The following is a 23,736-nucleotide window of genomic DNA, read 5'->3' as shown; positions in this document are numbered from 1 at the left end:
TCACAAACCTTCAAGAGGGATGAAGTGCTTGCTGAATTCCACTTAGTTTTGTTGTCATTAATTCTGCAACTGCTTTAAAATGGATAGAATTTATGAGCCACGCTTCCATGTAGGCAGGACATATGCATCTGTGTGTGCTCATGCCTCGCTACACGTGTCCATGTTTTATGGCCAGCAGACATGCCTGCCTCATTTCCCTGGGAGCCTTTTCCAGTACTGGGGAAAGGGCTTCAAGCCAGAAGACTGATTTCTCTCAATAAACAATCTTGCAGTATTTAATGAGACATTTGTATATGGGAGATGCTGTGAAGAGGACTCTGGGAACTATAGGGTACAGAAGGCACAGTCTTGGCCTTTAGAGAATTTACAACCTCGTGTAGAAGGTGAGCTACACATAGACAGCTATGATAAGAAGGCACCAGAAGGCAGATGCTATGGGACTGGTTTAAATACAGGGCTTTGGGGATGCTGCTGTTGTTCAGTTGCTGAGTTGTGTCTGACTCTTTCTGACCCTATGGACTGCAGCATGCCAGGCTTCCCTGTCCTTCACTATCTTCCAGAGTTTGCTCAAACTCATGTCCATTGAGTCAGTGATGCCATCCAACCATCTCATCCTCTGTCATCCCCTTCTCCTGCCTTCAGTCTTTCCCAGCATCAGGGTCTTTTCCAGTGAGTCAGCTTTTCACATCAGGTGGCCAAAGGATTGGAGCTTCAGCTTCAGCATCAGTCCTTCCAGTGAATATTCAGGACTGATTTTCTTTAAGATTGACCCGTTTGATTTCCTTGCTGTCCAAGGGACCTTCAAGAGTCTTCTTTAGCACCATAGTTTGAAAGTGTCAATTCTTTAGCACTCAGTCTTCTTTATGATCCAACTCTCACATCTGAATATGACTACTGAGAAAACCATAGCTTTGACTAGTTGGACCTTGGGGTCATTGGGTGAGATCATTTCTTGCTGAAGGTAGTAAGTGATAGATTCAGGAAGAGGTACCGTTCAAGAAGGTCCTTTGAAAAATGTCTAGGGTTGGGTGGGCAGAGGAAGGGGTGGACATTTCGGATGAATAACAAAGCCTGGGAAGAGGCCTGGAGGTGGGAAGGTGCAATGTGTGTTTAGAAAGCAATCAGCAGCCTGGCTAGCTACACTGAGGACTGCTCAGGTGAGCCTGGAAAGGGCACCTGGGGGCAGGCTGAGGAACTAGTCCTTTTTTGATAAACAAGGAGGACTAGTAGAGATTTTCTAGCAAGTGGTGAATAAATCAAAGTGGGCTTGTGGAAAGGTCAGTTTAGCAATGATAACTGGAATGGAAGCCATCTCATCTAGCTGTTTACATCTAGGTGTAAACTCAGGCTGATGACAGGGCCACAAGTGAGAAGGTAAGGATTTGAGAGTCTGTGATGCACAGATACCTTTACCTTTTGAGCCAGAAATCCCACTTCTGGGACTCTTTCCTGAGTCTACAGTTATAACCTGGATGAGATAGTATGGCTGAGATTATTCTTTGCAGCACTGTTTATGATAGTAAAAGATTGGAAAAAAAACCAAGTGTGCTCATGAAGCAATAATATGCACAGTAGGGGTATGCAGCCTTAGAAAGCGCACAAGGGATACTTACTTGGCAGGGGAGATACCATGATCACGAAGGTGGTTTTCCCCGGGCGAGGCTTATCCACTGCACTCCGGATGTGCTGACCTCTGCGATTTCCCCAAATGTGGGAAACTCGACTGCATAATTTGTGGTAGTGGGGGAAAATCTATAAATTTAGAAAAAAAAAAAAAAAGAAAGCGCACAAGGAAGTTCTGTCTACAACCAGGGAAAGATCTCCCGGATCCATCTTGGGGCGACAGAGAATGCACCACACAGGACGGTGTTTGTAACCTGCCTCTTTCTGCGTGAGAAGGATGGGAGAGAAATGAGAATATGTGCTTATATTCATATAAAGAAACACTGAAGGAAACACAAGAAAGAAAAGTTACCTAGAGGTTGCTTGTGGTAAAAGATGATAAAATTGGAAGTGAGATCTCTCAACATTTACCTTTACATAAAATTTTGACTTTTGAACCATGGGTATGTACTGCTTATTCCAAAAAGACTGTGAAGGAAGAATTGGCAGGACATGGCACTGGACTTGGGGTTGAGGAAAAGTGATGCCCCAAAATGACCATGAAGTTTCAGGCCTCTCAAGGTGCCACTGTCAGAGACAAGCAGATCAAGAGAGAAAGTGGAGTGGAAGAGGAAAGTGGATCTGGTTTTTGATATACTGATTTTGAGTTGCAGTAGCAAAAGCCACGAGTATATTTTAACTAGGTGCTGGAAAACTGGGACCAGAACTTGGGAAGAAAGGAAGGGAATCATAACCATGGAGGAATATCAGAGACCAGAAGTAGGGAGGGGCAATGGAAAATTTTAAGCGTGAAGGCCAAGGTTGAAGTTATAGGACTTGATAAAACTTCTTGGAGGAAAGAGAAGAAAAGGAAGAAGTGAAAAGACAGACCCATGGAGAATGGACACATTTATGGGAGGGAACAGGGGACCCTGGCAGAGTGAGCAATGAGTCAGAAGTTTATCAAGGAGAATCAAGTTAGTGCAGTACCTTGGAAGCCAAGAGGAGACGCCAGCAGCCAGGGTGTCTAATGCTGCCATGAGATGGGGATGCAAGAAACCGTGACCACACTGATTCAGTAGGACGCCTTTGGGGACCTCACGAGAACCTGCACAAGGGTTGGAGCAGAAGCTAGATCCCAGGAATGAGGGGAAGGCACAGGGGCCAGCAGTCTAGACTATGTATGTCACGTCCTGCATAGTGAAAGGGATGTGGGGAAATAGAGGGTAGTTAGGGAAGCCAGAAAAGTCACATGAAATGTATAAGAGGAGGAGACCTGGGAAGATTTCTCGCAGTGAGGAAGGAGCCAGATAGAGAGTTTGAAGGTTTTAAAAATAGAGCAATGGATGCGATGGGTCCATGAGTCAATAACGAGAGAACACAAGGCCTTTGCAAAGCAGAGTATAAAAGGCGGTGGGCTGCTGAAATAGAGTAAGGGGACACTAGAAGTGGAACTCTGTTACCAGCTGATCTGATGAGAACCGTCCTGAGGCTAGGGCTTCCGTGGATGAGAGAAGGGCAGGTGGAGAACAACGGGGTGGTCAGTCACCTTGCTACCGCTGTTTCCAAGTGTTTAGAAGGAAATAATAATATGGACAGTTTCCTCAGTTTCCTGAGGCTTTTCCTATTTTTAATGAAGCAATGAATTAATCTGTTAGCCTGTTCTTACTGGGGCCTTTCCAAGTGTCTGGGGCTCTATTATAAGTTCTGCAAAACACCAAAAAAGAAGTATAAGTCATGAACCCTACCTTCTCTGTCTAGTTGGTTAAAAACAAACAAACAAACAAAAAAAAACCTGGTACAGGAACAAAAAGGAATGATAAAAAACCCAGGTGGTCAGACCTTCAGGAAGCTTGGTACCTATCTGAAGTGAGTGTGCATTTGACAAGGCAGTCTTTTATGGAGATGCTGTAAGCAGCTTTATGAAGAATGTCCAGAGTATGTAAGGACAAGTATAATAAATTGCTTAAGAGGTACGGACCCTGGTAGTAAGGATAACGATGGCTAATATTTATTTAAACTCATTTCCCACCAGTGTGCCAGGCACTGTTTTTGTCCTTTTTCATGAATTAAATTAATCCTTGCAACAACCATACAAGTTAGGAGTTATTTTCATTGCTGTCTTATAGATGAATAGACTAAAGTATAGGTAGATTAAGTAACTCATTCAGGTAGTGGCTAAGCCAACTTCTGTACTTGGAAGTCTGGCCCTAGACCCTGCTCTCTTAATCACTACTGTGAGAACTTCCTAAATATAGGTGATGTTCTAAGGTGACAAAGGCTGAAGAGCTCTGAGCAGATTGTCTGTGGCCTGAGTCAGAGTAACAGACATCAGTGGTGGAATCTTATCCTAAATTAAAAAGAAATGATTGATACATTGGGTGAACAATCTCCAGACCCCTTTCCCAGTTTATCAGTATGTGCTTGTGATTTCTGAGTCTCAGGCTTCAGAAGCAGGTCTTGCTGCTGCCCTGATTTTCACTTCTGTAGTTGCTGCATTCCTGGTGCAGGGAGAAGGCTGGTGTCCTTGGCTTGGGAAAGCAAGTAAAGGAAACTGACTTGGTCTCGGAACAGACGTTGGAACTGGGGAGTTGGGACTTGGAGTTAGGGAACAAGGTTACTGATCTGTGAGTGTCCTCTGGAGAGAGAGGAAATGAATCTTACATGTACACATATATGCAGACACTATTTTTCCACAAAAGAGAGTTTTCTTGTAATTACTATAAAGCATTAGAGTCTGATTCATCATATTTTTTTGTCATCTTGAATTTTCTCATGTAGGGAATGTTATAAAAATATTATCACAGAGTGACATTTTTAAAATTTATTTTATTTATTTGGCTGCATTGTGTCTTAGCCCTGGCACATGGGATCTTTGTTGCATCATGCAGGATCTTTCACTGTTGTTCAAGGATTCTCTAGTCATGGCTCTGGGCTCCAGTAGTTGCATTGTGTGGTCTTAGTTGATCCACGGCATGTGGGATCTTAGTTTCCTGACCAGATATTGAACCTATATCCCCTGCATTGCAAGGTGGATTCTTAACTGCTAGACCACCAGGGAAGTCCCAGAGTGAGATTTGTATTTTTAAACAAAAAAAGGACTTTTTTATACTTGGAAACTTTAGAAAACATTTGTCTGAAGTTGTGGTCTCTAAACTCTTGAGAGTTAGCTTCCTTAGCACTAAAAAAGTTTTGTGCGCTCTCCATAAATATGTATTTATTATAAACTATGTACAATGGCATCAAATATTATGTACTATTATAAATATTGATTAAAATGGAAAACAACAAATACTTTTTTTAAAAAAAAGAGAGAAGTTTTTATCCCCTCCCACACACCCTAATGGCATCTTTCATACCCAGAAAGGTATACACATCCCACTTTGGAGACCAAAGTGCATTCTGGGAAGGGTAAAGGAGTCATTTTTTCTTTAGGGCTGAACTTTCAAGTTTAATGAGCTGTTTAGTTCATTTACTTAAGGCCCACTGGTCAGGAGCTCTGCTTTTTCATCAGAAGGAACACAATGCAATGAAGGGGGAGACAAGAAACTATATAATTAACTAGCTGATGCGTATAGAGGAAGTGTTCCTCTTGGGGATTTCACAAGTAGCGCTGGGCCCCCAGGGCTGGGGTGTGGGGCTGAGAGGGAGACTTGCAAAGCCTCAGAAGGACTTTAGGATCTGTTTCTCATTTAGGAGCCCAGGAGCAGTGTTGTGCTGATCCAGGAGTGGTTTTCAGTGGCTCATCCAGTTTCACTTTTCTCCTTCCTCTACACCCAGGGAAGCATCTAAATGTGGTTCCTGCTCTCCTTATTGACACAATCCCAAGGGCCCAGCTGGTCATGGAAAGTAACCTATTTGATAAAAAGACTCTCAGTTTCCTAGTCCGTTGTCTTGGTCTGATTCCCTGGCAGAGTTTTCTGTTGCTGCTACCTTCTCAGGACCTGTAAAGACTCCCTGTCACCCTGCAGATCAAGTCCAGCCTCCTCGTCTTGGCATCTAAGACTCCATTTTCCCCATCCGATTCATATCTTCCTTGTCTTTCAATTTATTTACTTTTTTAATTGTCTTTGAATTTAAACCTCCCTTTAGTCAGACTCAGAGAAGGCAATGACACCCCACTCCAGTACTCTTGCCTGGAAAATCCCATGGATGGAGGAGCCTGGTGGGCTGCAGTCCATGGGACACGACTGAGTGACTTCACTTATACCTTTCACTTTCATGCATTGGAGAAGGAACCCAGTTTATGGGGTCGCACAGAGTTGGACTTGACTGAAGTGACTTAGCAGTTTGTCAAACTGGTCTTCTCACAGCCTTCCCTAATATTCCAGCACATGTGTGCGCGTGTGCACGCACACACACACACACACACACACGCACACACACGTTCTGTCTTCATGGCCTCAGGCTGTTTCCTCCTAGTGGAAACCCTTTCTCATTCTTCTCCATCAGTTAGAACCTACCTACTCTTTAGGCAGGAGAAGAGTCCCACTTCCTGCATAAAGACTTTACTAACTCACTGTTGCTCTAAGTGTGGTCCTCAGACAGCCTATATCAGTATCATCTAAGATAGCTGTTATAAATCTGAACCCTTGGTTCTCCCCTTAGAACTTGTGAACCATAACTACTGGAGGCCCAGGACTCTGCACTGTAACAGGCGCTTTCCATGCAATTTGAGGACCCCTGTCATCTGGTAACTTGAGATGTAGCCCTTTCTTTGGCTACAGAGTCTGTTTTTCTCTTCTGTTGAGACCTACAGAAAGGGCATTTCGGAGTATTCTAACAAAGACTTCTTGGCTTCTGGGTCACTTGTAGGTCTTTCAGAGAAACTGTGTTCTCATTGTTGCAATTCATTAAGAAGGACCTGCACATTTGAACATATGAGGGCTTTAGGCTTTAAAAGCAAGTCCTTTTAATCATCTCTAATGCCACCGACTACACTGTGCCGTGAAAGCAGCTGCAAAGGCCAGTGCTGTGTGCTGTGCTTAGTCACTCAGTCATGTCCGACTCTTTGCAACACCATGGACTGTAGCCTGCCAGGATCCTCTGTCCAAGGAGATTCTCCAAGGAAGATTCTCCAAGTACTGGAGTGCGTTGCCATGTCCTCTTCCAGGGGAATCTTCCCGACCCAGGGATAGAACTCAGATCTCCTGCATTACAGGTGGATTCTTTACCATCTGAGTCACCAGGGAATCCTAAGAATACTGGAGTGGGTAGCATATCCCCTCTCCAGGGGATCTTCCTGACCCAGGAATCGAACTGGGGTCTCCTGCATTGCGGGCAGATTCTTTACCAGCTGAGCTATCAGGGAAGCCGCTTATGGGCCAGAAAGAGAGCAAACTGTGGGCTGGGGTGGGAGGGGCAAGTCAAAAGCACAGCGGGCCTCCTTCTGTGGCAGGGTGAATATGTTTCCCAGACCTCGGGTCTGCAGGGAGGAGAGCTGTGCCAGCCATGGGTGGTCCTCAGGAGGGCAGAGGAAAAGCTATCTGTGTTCTCTGCTGGCCTTTCTCTTTTCTCCAGGGTTCCCCTTATCCATCAGAGATCACTGGACATGAGCTGGTGTGGAAGATGAGGAAATAGTTCTGTAACCTGAACACTCCCAAGTCTCCCTCTGTTAACTGGACTAATTCCAGTTCAAATAAGTGGCTCAGGAACACCAGCCTTTAGTTAGAAAACAAGGGGAAACACACTGCATGTTCTGTCTTGTGGGGCGTTGGCATCCCTTTTGTCTTCTTTATCTAGAGAGGGGCCTCACTGTATTAGAAATTAGATCCTGTGTGTGTGTGTGTGTGTGTGTGTGTGTGTGTGTGTGTGACCAATTAGTATCAACAACGTCATCTTGGACTGAAAAAAAATCCCCAGATGGAAGTAATTGTATTCATAAGCCCCTGTCTTTATAGAATCCCTTTTCCAGCAAGCTCAAAGCATGCATTCTGTGGCATTAACCCAGTTCATTTCTGGACTGTCTCCATGTGTTGGTAAAAGGGCAGCTGCTGTAATTTTGTTGTCATTTCACATGTGGGGGAACGGAGAAGCTCTGTGGGTTGAAAAGGTCACATGGCATTAGCAAGAGATTGAGACTGGGATCCTCAGCTTCCTTTACTGTCTCCATCACTCCATCAGTGATGTCCAGATAGAGTCTGTCGATGAATGCCAGGATGGCTGCATAAGAAACACTTGTGCAGGTAATTTCAAATATAGAGTCCTGGATCCCCTTCCTCTAGAGATCCCAACTCAACAGGTCTAGGGAGGGGGTGGCCAGGAACCTTATTCTTTACAAGCATTCCAGATGATTCTAATGCGCTGCAGTTTGGGGAACCAGTACTAAAGACCATACTGACAAGCATATTGCCCACCTTAGCCCCTCCCAGGAATGCCTTTGACTGAAATGTGCCTTCTTAATGTTATCCTTCTTGCCCTTCACCCTCCAACTCCCCCAGGCCTTCCAGCTCAGGCCAAGAAACATGCCGAGTCCGCCAAGAATGTCCTGCTGACCTGGAAGGGAACCACAACCTCAGACAAGGAGGAAAAGCAAATTCTGGAGACTCTGGTCATGCTCTACTATACTCTGGGAGTGGTCTGCCTCCTGCAGAACCAATATCCTTTCCTTCCCAGCGGGATCTGGGGATCAGGGCCGGGGTCCATCCACGCCAGATGAGTCATCTCACACAGGGTGGAAGGTGGAACCGAGGCCTCATAGCTCTATTCTGACGTCTGAGCCCTCCATGAGCCTCCACTAGGAAAGTCTGTCTTAGAAAGTACAAATGTTCCTCCTGTGTCTATTCATATGAGCTCTGAGTTGAGCCAGGAGGGTTCTCACTGGGGACACACCTCCTGGGCACCTGAAAGTTTTGGGAGCCTGTCTTGAGCTTCGTTGAGCCCTCAAGACAGGCAATGTTAGCAGTAAGGAGGTGGATGATGATGGCAGTGGCCATGTAGGAAGACAGAGGATGGATGGTAATCTGAAGCACTGTCAGAGTAGGCTACACATCCTCATCCCCTGGGGAGCTTTAAGAATGATTGCTATTTGGGTCCCACCCCCGCGAGTTTGATTTAGTAGGCCCTGGGTGCATCTGTTCCCTGAGATTTTTTAAAAGCCCCAGGTTACTTGTAACACACAGCCAAAAACCTCTGATTTAATGTACACTTGATGGTTTAATTTTTCTAAAATGCTGTTGAGAACACTGCCCATGAAGCCGAAGGCCAAGCAAAATAGACCAAAGAAATAGTTTTCCGTATTTCAAGGGAGAACGGTTAAAAATGCCTCTCCTCCAAAAGCTTGTGATTTTGACAGCCTGTGGGTACTATCTCTGCTTTTGAAAACTAAGGGGTCTTTCATGTTCATGAATAATCATAAACCCTCTTTGAGCTCCTCTCTACACATCCCCCCTCTACATTTTTGGTCCTGATATACTCAGCTTGCAAAATCTGATACATTTCCTTCCTCTTTTAAGCCATTCGCCAGAGGGCTATTGAGAATGCGGGAAATGGAAGGATATTGGGAATTAAGGGGATTTTCTTTCCTGCTGTTTGCCTCTCGCCAAAAAGCTGCTCTGCTTGGACTTTCTAAATGACCCAGAAAGTCCCTTTCAGCAAAATTGGTTCCTTTCTTTTGCCATTCACAGAAACCAGCTTGGGAAAAAATGAATAATTGTTGTCACACAGCAGATGCCTCCAAGGAAGTCCCATGTAATTCACGGTTTCCGTTCACTCCCAGTGCTTGCCACCCATCCTAGCCCCGGACCCCTGCAACACCACAAGACACCCAGGGCCCCGTTCCTTTTCCGAAGAATCCTCCCTTCTCGACAACACGTTCAGATGAAAATAGAGGGAAGTGTGTGTTCCCAGATACTGTTACGTTTTCCCAAGGGCCCCTTTTGTTTGCTTACCAACTCTGCCCTGGTCAGTGGGGGCGTTTGTGTACCTGGCACTCTCCTTGACTGTTTCACTGGCAGAGAAGCGTATTTCAACCTGCAGAAGTCAGAGAGAAACATGAAGGAGCTGAGAGAATCCTATAAGGGGGGCACTTGTGGATTACAGGTCTCGGAGAAAGATCTAACAGTCGCTTTGGGCAGGTGAGATCTGGGCTTAGAGAAGCTTGGATTTTCGTGACTTTGTTTTTGTGCAGTCACTAAGCCTTGTCCGACTCTGCAGCCCATGGACTGCAAAGCACCAGGCTCCTCTGTCCTTCACTATCTCCTGGAGTTTGCTCAAATTCATGTCCATCAAATCGGGGATGCCATCCAACCGTCTCGTCCTCTGTCACCCCCTTCTCCTCCTGCCTTCAGTCTTTCCCAGCATCAGGGTCTTTTCCAATGAAGTCACATCTTCACATCAGGCAGCCAAAGTAATGGAGCTTTAGCTTCAGCATCAGTCCTTCCAATGGATATTCATTTTTATGACTAAAGCCCGGAATTACATGATTGTCCTGTACTCGGTATATAAGGGGAGAAAAATATTTACAGCAAAAGAACCAGAGACTCAAATAATAGTAAAAGAGGCTCATATTTACCAAATGCATACACCATGTTCTAAGTTTTCTGTGCTCCTTCCCATTTAATCCTCATAGCCACCCCTGAGATAGCTGGTGCAATTACTTATCTCATTAGAAAGAGGGCAAAGAGACTGAGCTGAGGATAAAGAAACCATCCAAGGAGATAAGCTTTAAGTATTGGATTGGAACTTGGTCTGAACTTACAGACTCTTAGCCCTTCCTTGTGCCGCCTCTCCTACTTACTCTAAAATTACTTCATTTTTTAATTTTTTCTGAATTGCCACCTACTTTTGCCATTAAGTGGTCTTCCCTCATAGTTCAGTTGGTAAAGAATCCATCTGCAATGCAGAAGACCCTGGTTCGATTCCTGGGTTGGGAAGATCCCCTGGAGAAGGGATAGGCTACCCACTCCAGTATTTTGGGGCTTCCCTTGTGACTCAGCTGGTAAAGAATCTGCCTGTAATGCAGGAGACCTGGGTTCAATCCCTGGGTTGGGAAGATCCCCTGGAGACCGGAAAGGCTACTCACTCCAGTATTCTGGCCTGGAGAATTCCATGGACTGTATAGTTCATGGGGTCACAAACAGTCGGAAACGACTGAGCAACTTTCACTTTCATTTTGTCATTAAATATGACAACTTAAATGATAAAGAAGAAACACTTAATGAGAACAATATATTGGAGGTCCTTGAGTTATTCATAGCACATGCATTTTTAAGGAAAGTTGTATTCCATATGGAAACAAAGTTCATGGAATTTGTTCAAGCCAGAATGAGACTTAGCTGTTTTACAGTTAGGGATCCTCTGAGAATCAGAATATTTAGATATGAGAATGGGCCCATCAGAGTATCAGAGGAGAAAAAGAATAATAAAAGGTTTACTGTTCCCTAGATTTTTCAAATATCTTCACATCCTTGAAAACAGTCTGTTTCCAGAACTGTAAGCACTTGGCATGGTAGGGTAGACGATGGAATGGTAAGTAAATGAAATACATGAGTCATACTTGCCTCCTCTAAACAGCTATGAACCTAGTAGTCAAATGGGAAATGGCAGGGAGATGTTGGAATGTCCAGAGTTGAATCAGAAACAATTCTTAAGTCTGCAGGCTAAAGTTAGAGTCCAGTGACTGTCTCCTGCTGACACACAGGGCAGTGACGTAGATTTTTGTGCTTATGTGAAAGATAGCCTTGTTCCTCTTTCAGAATAACTTTGAGTGTATATTTCATTCATCCATTCCACACAGTTGACCTGTTTTGTACACACACTGTTCTAAGTGTTGGAGTGTTTACAAAAGTATAACTACTTTCTCGACACTGTTCTAAGTGCTTTACATGTATACACATCAGGATCATATTTTAAGTACAGTTTTCTAACTGTTTTTTGAACTTAGCACATTTAAAATTTTTCATGTCTGAAGTATTTTATTGTGTGATGTGCCATGATTTATTTAATCATCCCCCTTTTGGTGGGGAGATACTTACATTGTTTTCTCTATCCTGCCTTATTTTTAACTGAGGAAGAATAAACTAAACTAGATCAAACAAAATAAAGGAAAACCCCTGCTTTAGCCTAAAAGAGAAGGAATCAGAGGTAATCAAATTTTATTTTGATTTTAACAAGTCTTTGTTATGGGGTAAATTATCCCATCTTATGAACGGCCGGACACCATTTTTTCCATATGCTTTTTTTATAAAATTAGCCTATCGTGATATATTAATGGGTTTGATAAAATGGTAGTCAGTGAAATCTGGTGGGTAAAATACTGGCTAATAGGAGTGTGTTTACGGCAAGGCTGGACTTGGAGCCACCCACACAGATGATCAGCCTGTGAAGGCCAAATTGTTTGGTTCTTAGAAAGTTCCTTCTGTGTCTGCAGAGCAAGTCACCTCGCTCTGACTTTCCACTCTTGTCTCTTTTCTTCCAGAGCCTCCTTGGCCAACTGCAGGTTAAACCTTGCGCTGGTATACTTTGAAAAGGCAGTTGACAATGTTATTGCCAATAAGGGTGACAGTACGTCAGAGCTGGTCAGTCTTTACCAGGAAATTGCTCAGATCGAGCAGCTGAGGAGGAACCATGAGCAAGCCATCCAGTACTTGCACCAGGTAGGTGGGTTGGCTGAAGTCCAGGCCAGGAGGCTTTGTTTGGCCGCAGGCCTGGTTCCCAGAAGGGAAGAACGGGATGGGATTGATTTGCCTCCAGATCCACACAAGAGACCTTCCTCAAACTCTGGACAAGGAACACAGGCTTATGGCGGGCCTGTCTGCTGTGTGACCTGATTTAACACAGCATTTCCCCTCCTGGCTTCCCTCACCTCTGTCTGTGCCAGGAAGAGGGAGCTGAGGGAAAAAGCCAGAGGGGCAACTGAGTTCACGTCTTTAACAAATGCAAAGGGCTTCTAAAATGAAATTTTATAATATTTTGGTGTAATGCTCTAATTTGTCCTGTAAACTAGTCTAGCTGGTTGAATTTCCAATCTAAGGTTAAACCACCAAGATGGTGTTTTGCTTGGAGGTGACTAATTTGACAGATGCCGAGGGGAAAACGAAACGAGACGTACAAAGGAATGTTGAGTCTATCATAATTTAAATAGTGTAGGGCACTTTATGTATCAGCTACTTAAAACTTTCCTCGAAACTGCTGGTTAAATTCACCTTTTCTCTCCTCAACGGAAAACTGTGCCTATGGCTTCAGGTATCTCCCATGACTGAGATCAGATCGTAGTACTGGATTTCCTATTTTGCAAAAAAAAGTGTACTGCCCTCGAACAGTGCATATGACAGCAGTCTGCTGCTGAAGAAAAGGCGTTTGCCTGCAATCCAGAAAGCCCAGGTTATTGACATCACGATGGAGAGATGTTTAGGAGTGCTGCCCGGAAGACAGGGAGTCCACTACTTACGGAGAAAACCTGGCCGGTGTGTCTGAGACTCCCTTAAAGCAGCAGTCCAGTTTAGAATGAGTAAAACAGTACATAATCAGGGTTTCCCACCCACAACAAAAATAATAGTTCAAATGTATGGAATGCTTTTACCATGTGCATATGAGGCTATATTAGTTCATTTATTTCATGAAATAAGCATATGAAGTAAGCACCATTATTTATTTTTTTAATCTTATTTTAAGCATTAGGAAACTGGAGCACAAAGAACTATAGCTAATTCACTGGAAATTGTATAGCTAACAGGTTGGGGGGGAGGTGGGTGAGCAAGGATTTGAACTCAGAAGATTTGACCCCACAGCCCCTACTCATAACAACTCTGCAATGGATCTTAGCTCTAAAGTGTTGTCTTGAGTGCTGTCTGGAGCTCCTTGAAATACCTCATGGTGTTTGGCCTATGAAGTATGAAGTACAGGTGGCTCTTTTCTTGCTGGTGGGTAGTGAACTGGATACTTCCTGTTTTCTTTCTTTTTCCAAAGTGTTACTCCTTCCATTTTAGTTCAGATAATAAAAGCTGTATTTCTCTAATGCTTATAATGTTTAGTGATACCTAAACACTATATACATATTCATTTAATCTTTACAACTGTTTGTGACAAATACAATTTTTGTCACCCCTGTTTTATATTCAAAGAAATTATAGTGACTTGCCTTATGTTATAGTAAATGGCTGAACTAAGATGGAAACCCAGGCAGCTGGGCTCTAGGATTCACGCTTTACTAGCCTTTTTTTTTGATACTGAACCTTTGAGAGGTTGAGCTAAAGCTATAATTTTGCTTTTGTGATGAAACATAATAAAAAGTAATAATTTTTTGAGAACCTGCCATGTGAAGGGTGCTGTGCCCAGAGCTTTGCACGCATCATCTCATTTAACTTTTCCCAAACCCTAATCAGGGCTTCTCTTGTGACTCAGCTGGTAAAGAATCCGCCTGCAATTCCGGAGACCTGGGTTCAATCCCTGGCTTAGGAAGATCCCCTGGAGAAGGGAAAGGCTACCCACTCCAGTATTCTGGACTGGAGAATTCCATGGACTGTTAGTCCATGGGCTTGAAAAGAGTCAGACACAGCTGAGCGACTTTCACTTTCAAACCCTAATCAATGGAAAGTATATATTCTTTCTACATATGAAGGTAAAATTACTTGCTCAAGAATCACAGAGAGGAAGTAGCAGATCTGGGACTCAAACTCCTCTCACAGGTAGGTAACTCCATGATTAAATAAACATCAGCTGTCAATCAACCAGCACTTCTGTGGGAGCTACTATAAAATCCACAGTGAAACACTGCCATTTAGATACTTATCCTTCTCACGATTTTCTGTATTCTAGGCCCATTCTATCTGTGTCTCTTTGTACACAGAAGTCAGCCCCCAAGCTGCAGAGGCGAGCGCATTACTAGCCAAGGCTTATGCCATGTCTGGAGAGGTACAACACAAGGGTAGGTATAAGAGGTGATTTTGCAGATATTACCATTTCCCTCTCATAGGAGGGATGCACACTGCCAAATGGAATAGGTGTATCTATCAATATGGACAGATGATAAGTAGCTTTTCATGTCTGTGATAGAAAGATAAGACTAGATACCCTTTTGTAGAGTCATTTACACATGGATTTAGACACAATAATATCTCCCCAAATTAGCTGGAACATCAAAACCAGTAAGATCATCTGATTTCTATTTCCTTTATTCCCTTAGAATCTCACCAGAATTTACCTGCATAAAGAGTAGAGAATCCTACATGCAATGAACATGGCCTGAGATCTATCAGTTAATTAGGAAATCCAGTGATAAAAGAGAAACATTGGCTCCTCTCCTCATCCTCCTCCACTCTCAACCTCCTTGACTCTTAGAATGTTTGTAGCAGCTACAATTTTCTTGACTTTTATTCAGAAGTGAGGTACTGGGGGTTCTAGAGGAAAGCTGAGTTATGAACCCATCCTTCAGCAGTAGTCCTTCTCAGGAAGTGCCGTCCTTTTCATTGTGGGTAGCTTTGAGAGAGACTTGGAGGAACTGGTAAGGAAGGACAGTCCCATGCTCACCTGGCTTGATCCAATTAGTGGACACTAATGGATTCAGTGGTTTATCAGGAGGAATTTGAGATTTATAAAAAATATAATTAAAATATTTTTAAATGCTGTGCTTTTAAAAATAATATATTTTTTAAAAATAATCTTTTATGTACTTATAAAAATAATCCATTTTGTTGAACATTATTTGCCAATTATATATATGAGAGAGAAAGGAAAAGTGTGTGTGTGTGTGTGTATGTATGTGTGTCTGATGAGGGGGGATGATATTATTTTCTATTCTTGTATTTCCCTATGTTATTACATAAACTTTTTTTTTTAAGTTTTCAAAAGTTATTTGGATATTTTGAACATTGGTTTCTTTAGCCTGAATGTTCATTGAAGATTCTTATTCTGTGTTTTCTAACTAATTATCTTTCTCCTTTTAAAAATATCCTTGTGTATACTCACAGTATTTGTGCTCTATGTATATATTTGATTTTTTTAAACAGTCTTCATGGTTATTAAGAAATTTAATCTGTTTGTGAACATGTAAAATTTGTTTTTAATGAGAAAAAGTCTATGATTATAGAGTTGGGAGATTCCAAGACTGTCTTATTCTTTTCTTACATACTAATTTTTAACTCAAGAAAATCTTCCACTCCTAGCATCCTCTAAATTCCAGATGGATTAATATTTTTTACATCAGAACTTAAAAATATAAATTAGCCAGAAGAAAGTTCAGTACTAGAATAAAATGTACTAAAATTAAAAATTGGAGAAAAGAAGAATTCTCTGAGCATGCAAAGATACACCTGAAAAGAAGAGACCATTAAGTTTAATTATAAAAAGATCTAAGACTTGTGCCTGTCATGAAAAATCATAAGTAAAGTAAAAAACTCAACCAAGATGAATAGATAATCCAAAGATAGGCCCTAGTTTTGTTTTTTTTTTTTTTTTTTAAGAGTTTGTAGTTAACTTTCTAAGAAAGAAAGCTCCAAGGGCAGATGATTTCACTGGGTAATTCTACTTAACATCTGAAGAAGAAATAGCACCCATCCTATATAATCTTCTCCAGAAAGTTAAGGAAGAAGAATACTGCCCAACTCATTTTGTGAGGCCAACATCTCCCTGATACCAAAATCAGACAAAGACATTAGAAGAAAAAACAAAACCAAAATAACAAAAATAATAATAGACCGATACCTTTCATGCACATAGATGTAAACAACAACAACAACAACAACATGTATAGCAATATAGAAAAAAGAATAATACACAATGACCAAGTGAGGTTTTTTTCCTTTGAGAATGTTAGGCTGGTTCAGTATTCAAACCTGAATCAATGTATTCTACCATATCAACTAAATCCTAAAAGAAATCAGTCCTGAATATTCACTGGAAGGACTGACGCTGAAGCTGAAGCTCCAGTACTTTGGCCACCTGATGTGGAGAATTGATTCATTGGGAAAGACCCTGATGCTGGGAAAGATTGAAGGCAGGAGGAGAAGGGGATGACAGAGGATGAGATGGTTGGATGGCATCAGTAACTCAGTTTTGAGCAAGCTCCGGGAGTTGGTGACGGACAGGGAAGCCTGGAGTGCTGCAGTCCATGGGATCGCAAAGAGTAGGACACAACTGAACTGAACTGACTGACCATATCAACAATCCGAAGACAAAAAGCACATAATCTTATCAATTGATACAGAAAAAGCATGTGACAAAATTCACTATCCTTTCATGATAGAAAGGGAACTTCCTCAGTCTGATCAAAGGCCTGTACAAAAGGCCTACAGCCAACATCACGTTCATTGGTAAGATTGTATGCTTTTGTCTAAGATCACAAACAAGGACAAGATGTTCACTCACTACTCTTATTCAACATAGTACTGGAAGTGTTAGCCAGTGTAATAGGCAAGAAAAAGACATACAACTTAGAAGAAATAAAATGGTCTCTATTCATCGACAGCATGACTGACCAAGGCATTTACAATTCCAAGGAATTTACAAATCTCTTAGAACCAGCAGGTGAGTTTAAGCTTAGCATGGTCATAGGATATAAGATCAACACACATTTCTATATTAGCAGTGTACAACTGGAAACCAAAATTTTTAAAAATATCATTTATAAGAACCCCACTTCCTAAATGAAACACTTAGGTATAAATCTAGCAAAATATACACAGGATCTGTGTGTTGCAAACTACAAAATCCTGATCAAAGACAGATGACCTAAATAAATGGAGACACATTGTGTTCTTGGATTGGAAGACTCATAGTAGTAAAGACGTCAAAGTGAAAGTCACTCAGTCACGTCCGACTCTTTGCAACCCCATGGACTATACAGTCCATGGAATTCTCCAGGCCAGAATACTGGAGTGGGTGCCTTTTCCTTCTACAGGGGATCTTCCCAACCCAGGGATCAAACCCAGGTCTCCCTCATTGCAGGCGGATTCTTTACCGGCTAAGCTACAAGGGAAGCCCAAGAACACTGGAGTGGGTAGCCTATCCCTTCTCTAGCAGATCTTCCCGAACCAGGAATTGAACCGGGGTCTCCTGCATTGCAGGCAAATTCTTTACTAACTGAGCTATCAGGGAAGCCTGTCAAGTTTTCCCAAATCAGTTTATGAATTTAACTCAATTACAATCAAAATTCCAGTGGATTTTTTTTCTTTTGGCTGGGCTCAACAGCTTGTGAGATCTAATTCCCCTACCAGGGATTGAACCTGGGCCCTCAGCAGTGAAAGCACTGAGTTCTAACCACTGGGCAACCAGGGAATTCCCAGGAACTTTTGTAAATATAGATAAGCTGACTGCAAAATTTATATAGAAAAGCAAAGAAACTAAGAAGCTAAAACAATTTTTAAAAATAATACAGTTAGAATCATACTGCTTGATTTTAAGATTTACTCCATCAATAGAGTGGTATTGGTAAAGGGACAGACAGAAATCAGAATCATTGGAACATAAGGAAAGCCCAGAAATAGACTTAATTAATTAATGGCCAATTAATTTTTGACAAAGGTACAAAAGTAATTCAGGGTGCAAGTGATAGTCTCTTCAACAGATGGTATTGGAACAATTGGTATCCAAGTGTCCCCCAAAACGTCAAACACTTTCATATTGTACATAAGCATTAACTCAAAATGAATCACTGTCCTAAATATAAGAACTAAAATTTGTATTTACTTTACAATAATCAATAAATAGTATAAAACAGCAAAGATACCAATTTTCTTCTATCAAATTGTCAGCATCTTTAAAAAGATAACCTTTTAGCATTGAAGAGAGCAATTTGATTACAAACTCCTTGAAGGACAGTTAGGCAGGATATTATACATCTTAGAGCTATATATATATATATTGAACTATAAGGCAATCAACTTTTCAACCGTACTGTGTGAAAGTTTCAAAAATTTAAAATTATCTGTCATTTTCCAGATAGGTAAACAGGTCTGCTCAGTCATAGCTGGTGGGAGTGATAGTGTAATTGATATGAAATTGTGTTGGTGGTTTAGTCGCTAAGTCAAGTCTGATTCTTGTGACCCCATGGACTGTGGCCCACCAGGCTCCTCTGTCCATGTGATTTCCCAGGCAAGAATACTGGAATGAGTTGCCATTTCCTTCTCCAGGGGATCTTCCCGACTCAGGGATAGTCTTGTGTCTCTTGTGTCTCCTGCACTGCAGGCAGATTCTTTACTGCTGAGCCACCAGGGAAACATTGTTATTAAATTCAGTTCAGTAGCTCAGTCCTGTCTGACTCTTTGCTACTCCATGGACTGCAGCACGCCAGGCCTCCCTGTCCATCACCAAACTCCCAGAGTTTACTCAAACTCATGTCCATTGAGTTGGTGATGCCATCCAGCCATCTCATCTTCTGTCATTCCCCTCTCCTTCTGCCTTCAATCTTTCCCAGCATCAGGGTCTTTTCAAATGAGTCAGTTCTTCGCATCATGTGGCCAAAGTATTGGCGTTTCAGCTTCAGCATCAGTCCTTCCAATGAATACTCAGGACTGATTTACCTAGGATGGACTGGTTGGATTGTCTTGCAGTCCAAGGGACTCTCAAGGGTCTTCTCCAACACCACAGTTCAAAAGCATCAATTCTTTGGCACTTGGCTTTCTTTATAGTCCAACTCTCACATCCATACATAACTACTGGAAAAACCATATCTTTGACTGGACAGACCTTTGTTGGCAAAATAATGTCTCTTGCTATCTAGGTTGGTCATAACTTTTCTTCCAAGGAGAAAGTGTCTTTTAATTTTGTGGCTACAGTCACCATCTGCAATGATTTTGGGGCCCCCCAAAATAAAGTCTGTGACTGTTTCCACCATTTCCCCACCTATTTGCCATGAAGTGATGGGGCCAGATGCCATGATCTTAGTTTTCTGAATGTTGAGCTTTAAGCCACATTTTTCACTCTCCTCTTTCACTTTCATCAAGAGGCTCTTTAGTTCTTCACTTTCTGCTAAGTGTGGTATCATCTGCATATCTGAGGTTATTGATATTTCTCCCAGCAATCTTGATTCCAGCTTGTGCTTCATCCAGTCTAGCTTTTCTCATGATGTAATCTGCAGGTAAGTTAAATAATCAGGGTGACAATATACAGCCTTGACGTACTCCTTTCCCTATTTGAAACCAGTCTGTTGTTCCATGTCCAGTTCTAACTGTTGCTTCTTGTCTCAGGAGGCAGGTCAGGTGGTCTGGTATTCCCAGCTCTTTAAGAATTTTCCACAGTTTGCTGTGATCCACACAGTCAAAGGCTTTGGCATAGTCAATAAAGCAGAAGTAGATGTTTTTCTGGAACTCTCTTGCTTTTTTGATGATCCAGCGGATGTTGGCAATTTGATCTCTGGTTCCTCTGCCTTTCCTAAATCCAGCTTGAATATTTGGAAGTTCATGGTTCACGTACTGTTGAAGCCTGGCTTGGAGAACTTTGAGCATTACTTTACTAGTGTGTGAGATGAGTGCAATTGTGTGGTAGTTTGAACATTCTTTGTCATTGCCTGGCTTTGGGATTGGAACGAAAACTGATGTTTTCCAGTCCTGTGGCCACTGCTGAGTTTTCCAAATTAGTTGGCATATTGAGTGCAGCACTTTCACAGCATCATCTTTTAGGATTTGAAATATTCTATCACCTCCACTAGCTTTGTTCATAGTAATGCTTCCTAAGGCCCACTAGACTTCTTATTCCAGAATGTCTGGCTCTAGGTGATTCATTACACCATTGTGATTATCTGGGTCATGAAGATCTTTTTTGTATAGTTATTCTGTGTATTCTTGCCACCTCTTCTTAATATCTTTTGCTTCTGTTAGGTACATACCATTTCTGTCCTTTATTGTGCCTATCTTTGCGTGAAGTGTTCCCTTGGTATCTCTTAATTTTCTTGAAGAGATCTGTAGTCTTTCCCATTCTTTTTTTCCCCTCTATTTCTTAGCATTGATCACTGAGGAAGGCTTTCTTATCTCTCCTTCCTCTTCTTTGAAACTCTGCATTCAAATGGGTATATCTTTCCTTTTCTCCTTGGCCTTTAGCTTCTCTTCTTTTCACAGCTATTTGTAAGGTCTCCTCAGACAACTGTTTTTCCTTTTTGTATTTCTTTTTCTTGGTGATGGTTTTGACTACTGCTTCCTGTACAATGTTATGAACCTCCATCCATAGTTCTTCAGACACTGTGTCTATCAGATCTCATCCCTTGAATCTGTTTGTCACTTCTACTATATAATTGTAAGGGATTTGATTAAGGTCATACCTGAATGGTCTAGTGGTTTTCCGTACTTTCTTCAATTTAAGTCTGAATTTGGCAATAAGGAGTTCATGATCTGAGCCACAGTCAGCTCCCGGTCTTGTTTTGCTGACTGTATAGAGCTTCTCCATCTTGGGCTGCAAAGAATATAATCAATCTGATTTGAAATTAAGGGACCAATTTGATATATATAATAAAATTGAAAAGGAAACATGTATAAGGATTTCACTCTGGCACTATTTGTAACTGTGAAATATTATAAGGAAAATTTGGTATGTTAGTTATATAGAATTTTGTAGTATTTAAAAGGGCTACAGTTGACCAGTGGTTAGGATCCCAGGTTTTCACTGCCATGGCCTGGAATCAGTCCCTGGTCAGGGGACTGAGATCTTGCAATTATCAAAGTATGACCAAAATTAAATAAAAGGGCTAGATTTTACAAATAAAGAAAAGGTTAATTTTTAGAAAGCAGCATTAAGGGACTTCCCTAGTGGTCCAGTGGTTAAGAATCCATCTCCCAATGCAGGGAACACAGGTTTGATCCCTGCTCTGAGAAGATCCCACAGGCCACAAGGCAACTAAACCGATGAGCCACAACTACTGAGCCATTGCTCCAGAGTCCGTAGGCCACAACTACTAAGCCTGCAAACCTAGATGGTGTGCTCTGCCACAAGGAGAGAAGCCACTGAAATGGGAAGCCCACACACCACAACTCAAGAATATTCCCTGCTTGCTGCAACTAGAGAAAAGCCCACACACAGCAACAAAGGGCCAGTACAGTCAAAAATAAACTAATAAATATTAAAAAAGCATTAAGGAAAAAACAACTTGCACTTTTAGGACACAGAAAGCAAATGTGATGGTTTAGTTGCTAAGTAGTGTCTGACTCTTTGCAACCCCATGGACTTTAGCCTGTCAGGCTCCTCTGTCCATGGGATTTTCCAGGCAAGAATACGGGAGTGGGTTGCCATTTCCTTCTCCAGGGGATCTTCTGGACCCAGGAACTGAACCCAGGTCTCCTGCATTGCAGGCAGATTATTTACCAACTGAGCTAGGAGGTAAGCCCTATAGTTATATTTATATAAAGATGAAAAATGAACTGCAGAGTAAGAAAAACTGCATCAAAATATAAACAGAGGTAGAGACTTCTGGCTGTGGCTTTGTGAAGAGTTCGTATAATCTCTTAACATACATAGCATACACACACACACACACAAACTGAATAAAATGATTAAAAAAGTACCCATTTCAGGACACTGTAAATAGACAAGCAGATAACAAATTGCAGGTCATTCTCAAATCTGTTAGAGCTTTAGGTAAAGAGTGAGTCTTTTTGGCGTCTTGCCTGGGGCTGCTCCCACCCATCCACAGCCCCAGCTCAGTCCTTGAAGAACACAATTTTATCAACATGAGGCTAGCCGAGAAAACCAGCACCTTTGCTGGCAGAGGAGGCTAGTGACTCGTTTAAAGCATGGGATAAAAGCCTACAGATTTATCAGATAAAAGTGGCCAGCATAGTAGGAAATGAATTGGGGAATGCCTGGTAATTGTTAGCCTGAATATGCTGTACTGGTTGGTGTCAGTAGCAGGCCAGTCATCAATTTTAACTGAAAGAACCTTGAAATGAGAGAGCCATAAAAAGGCTAAATAAGCTCTTCCAACATCTCTGGCCATCTGGGAAACCACATACACATGCAGGGGACACTGGAGGGTCCAGCAAAAAGCAACCAAAGGAGACTTGAAATGTGGTAGAGCTTTTGAACGCACTCCCCAATCTGCATACAGATCGCTCAACAGAGGATGAAAGACATAGCATCTGGAGGCATTTGAGCACAACCTCTTCCCAAGTCAGTGGGTCAACACTAGCTGGGCAGACACAGGGGTCACCCCCAGGAGCCCAGACTAAAAATTAAAGTAAGCATTGAAACCTGAGCAAAGACTTTCAGTATTCGGTCCACTGTGTAGGAACTTGGAAATCATCAATCCATTCTAACAATATAGAAGCTGATCACACTGAAAAATCACTAACTCTTCTTTGATCTGTCAGAGAAGTAAGGTCATGGGTCACAAGTCAACTGATGCCTCTGAAACTGGAGAAACAGGTGAATACAGAGAATCACAGTTTACCAGAACAGATCACCATCTTGACAGGAAGCAGTACTGGGGTTAAGAAAACCTGAACTGTAGTTGATGAATTTCTGGAAGCTCAGTGTGGGCAAAATTTTTAAATTTTTAATTAAAAATTAGGAGAGTTAAAAATTTCAAGGTTACTCAATCATAGGGGATCCCCCACACTTTATATTTTTATCTCCAGGAACTTTATCAGGTTTTTCAAAGTGAATATTGGAGAAAAATACCCCTTGCTTGCAGCAGGGAGGGGCAGAAAATGGCCATTTAAAAAATATACCAGAGCATTCTGCTTAACAAGGCCTGCCTTCAAGAGAAACTTTTTTTTTAAGTAGACCATAAATATTGTTGTTGTTTTTTTTTTTTCCTGGAGCCTAACCAACCTGAGAAGATGGAGATACCCAACTTTAGCCTCTTCCATGCTATCCCATCTGAGGGAGAGGGGAACTGAGGATTACTTGAAGAGTTCACAGTCCAGAGGCATGGGCTCACCAAATCACAGGATTATACAATGCTTCCCTTCCCCCAACACCTTACTACCACATTACTAAAGGCCTCTTTGGAGCAGTTCCTTTTATACAATACATCATGCCCAACTATCAGGAAGAAATATAAGGCATATTAAAAGTCAAAGACCATAATTTAAAGAGACAGAACAAGCATCAGTATCTTACTTACTTAGAAATGGAAAATGAAGTGGCTCAGTTGTGTCCAACTCTTTGCAACCCATGGACTGTACTGCCAGGCTCCTCTGCCCATGGATTTTCCAGGCAAGAATACTGGAGTAGGTTGCCATTTCCTTCTCCAGGGGATCTTCCCGACCA

The 23,736-nt window shown here is 42.0% G+C and overlaps 1 protein-coding gene and 1 pseudogene across 1 annotated transcript in view; both read left to right on the top strand.

Moving 5' to 3' along the window:
* Positions 1-23,736, top strand: part of TTC23L (tetratricopeptide repeat domain 23 like) — a 68,119-nt gene that overhangs the window by 11,515 nt on the left and 32,868 nt on the right. Inside the window, exons 5-8 of the mRNA XM_027520166.1 lie at positions 8,043-8,199; positions 9,552-9,677; positions 12,020-12,197; positions 14,359-14,467. Coding sequence (XP_027375967.1) covers positions 8,043-8,199; positions 9,552-9,677; positions 12,020-12,197; positions 14,359-14,467 — 570 coding nt within the window. The remainder of the gene's footprint in view (positions 1-8,042; positions 8,200-9,551; positions 9,678-12,019; positions 12,198-14,358; positions 14,468-23,736) is intronic.
* On the top strand, positions 1,606-1,757 carry LOC113879279 (annotated as a pseudogene).

Source organism: Bos indicus x Bos taurus, chromosome 20 (genome assembly GCF_003369695.1).
Source record: "Bos indicus x Bos taurus breed Angus x Brahman F1 hybrid chromosome 20, Bos_hybrid_MaternalHap_v2.0, whole genome shotgun sequence".
NCBI lineage: Eukaryota > Metazoa > Chordata > Mammalia > Artiodactyla > Bovidae > Bos > Bos indicus x Bos taurus.
This window is presented reverse-complemented; position numbering and strand designations above follow the sequence as displayed.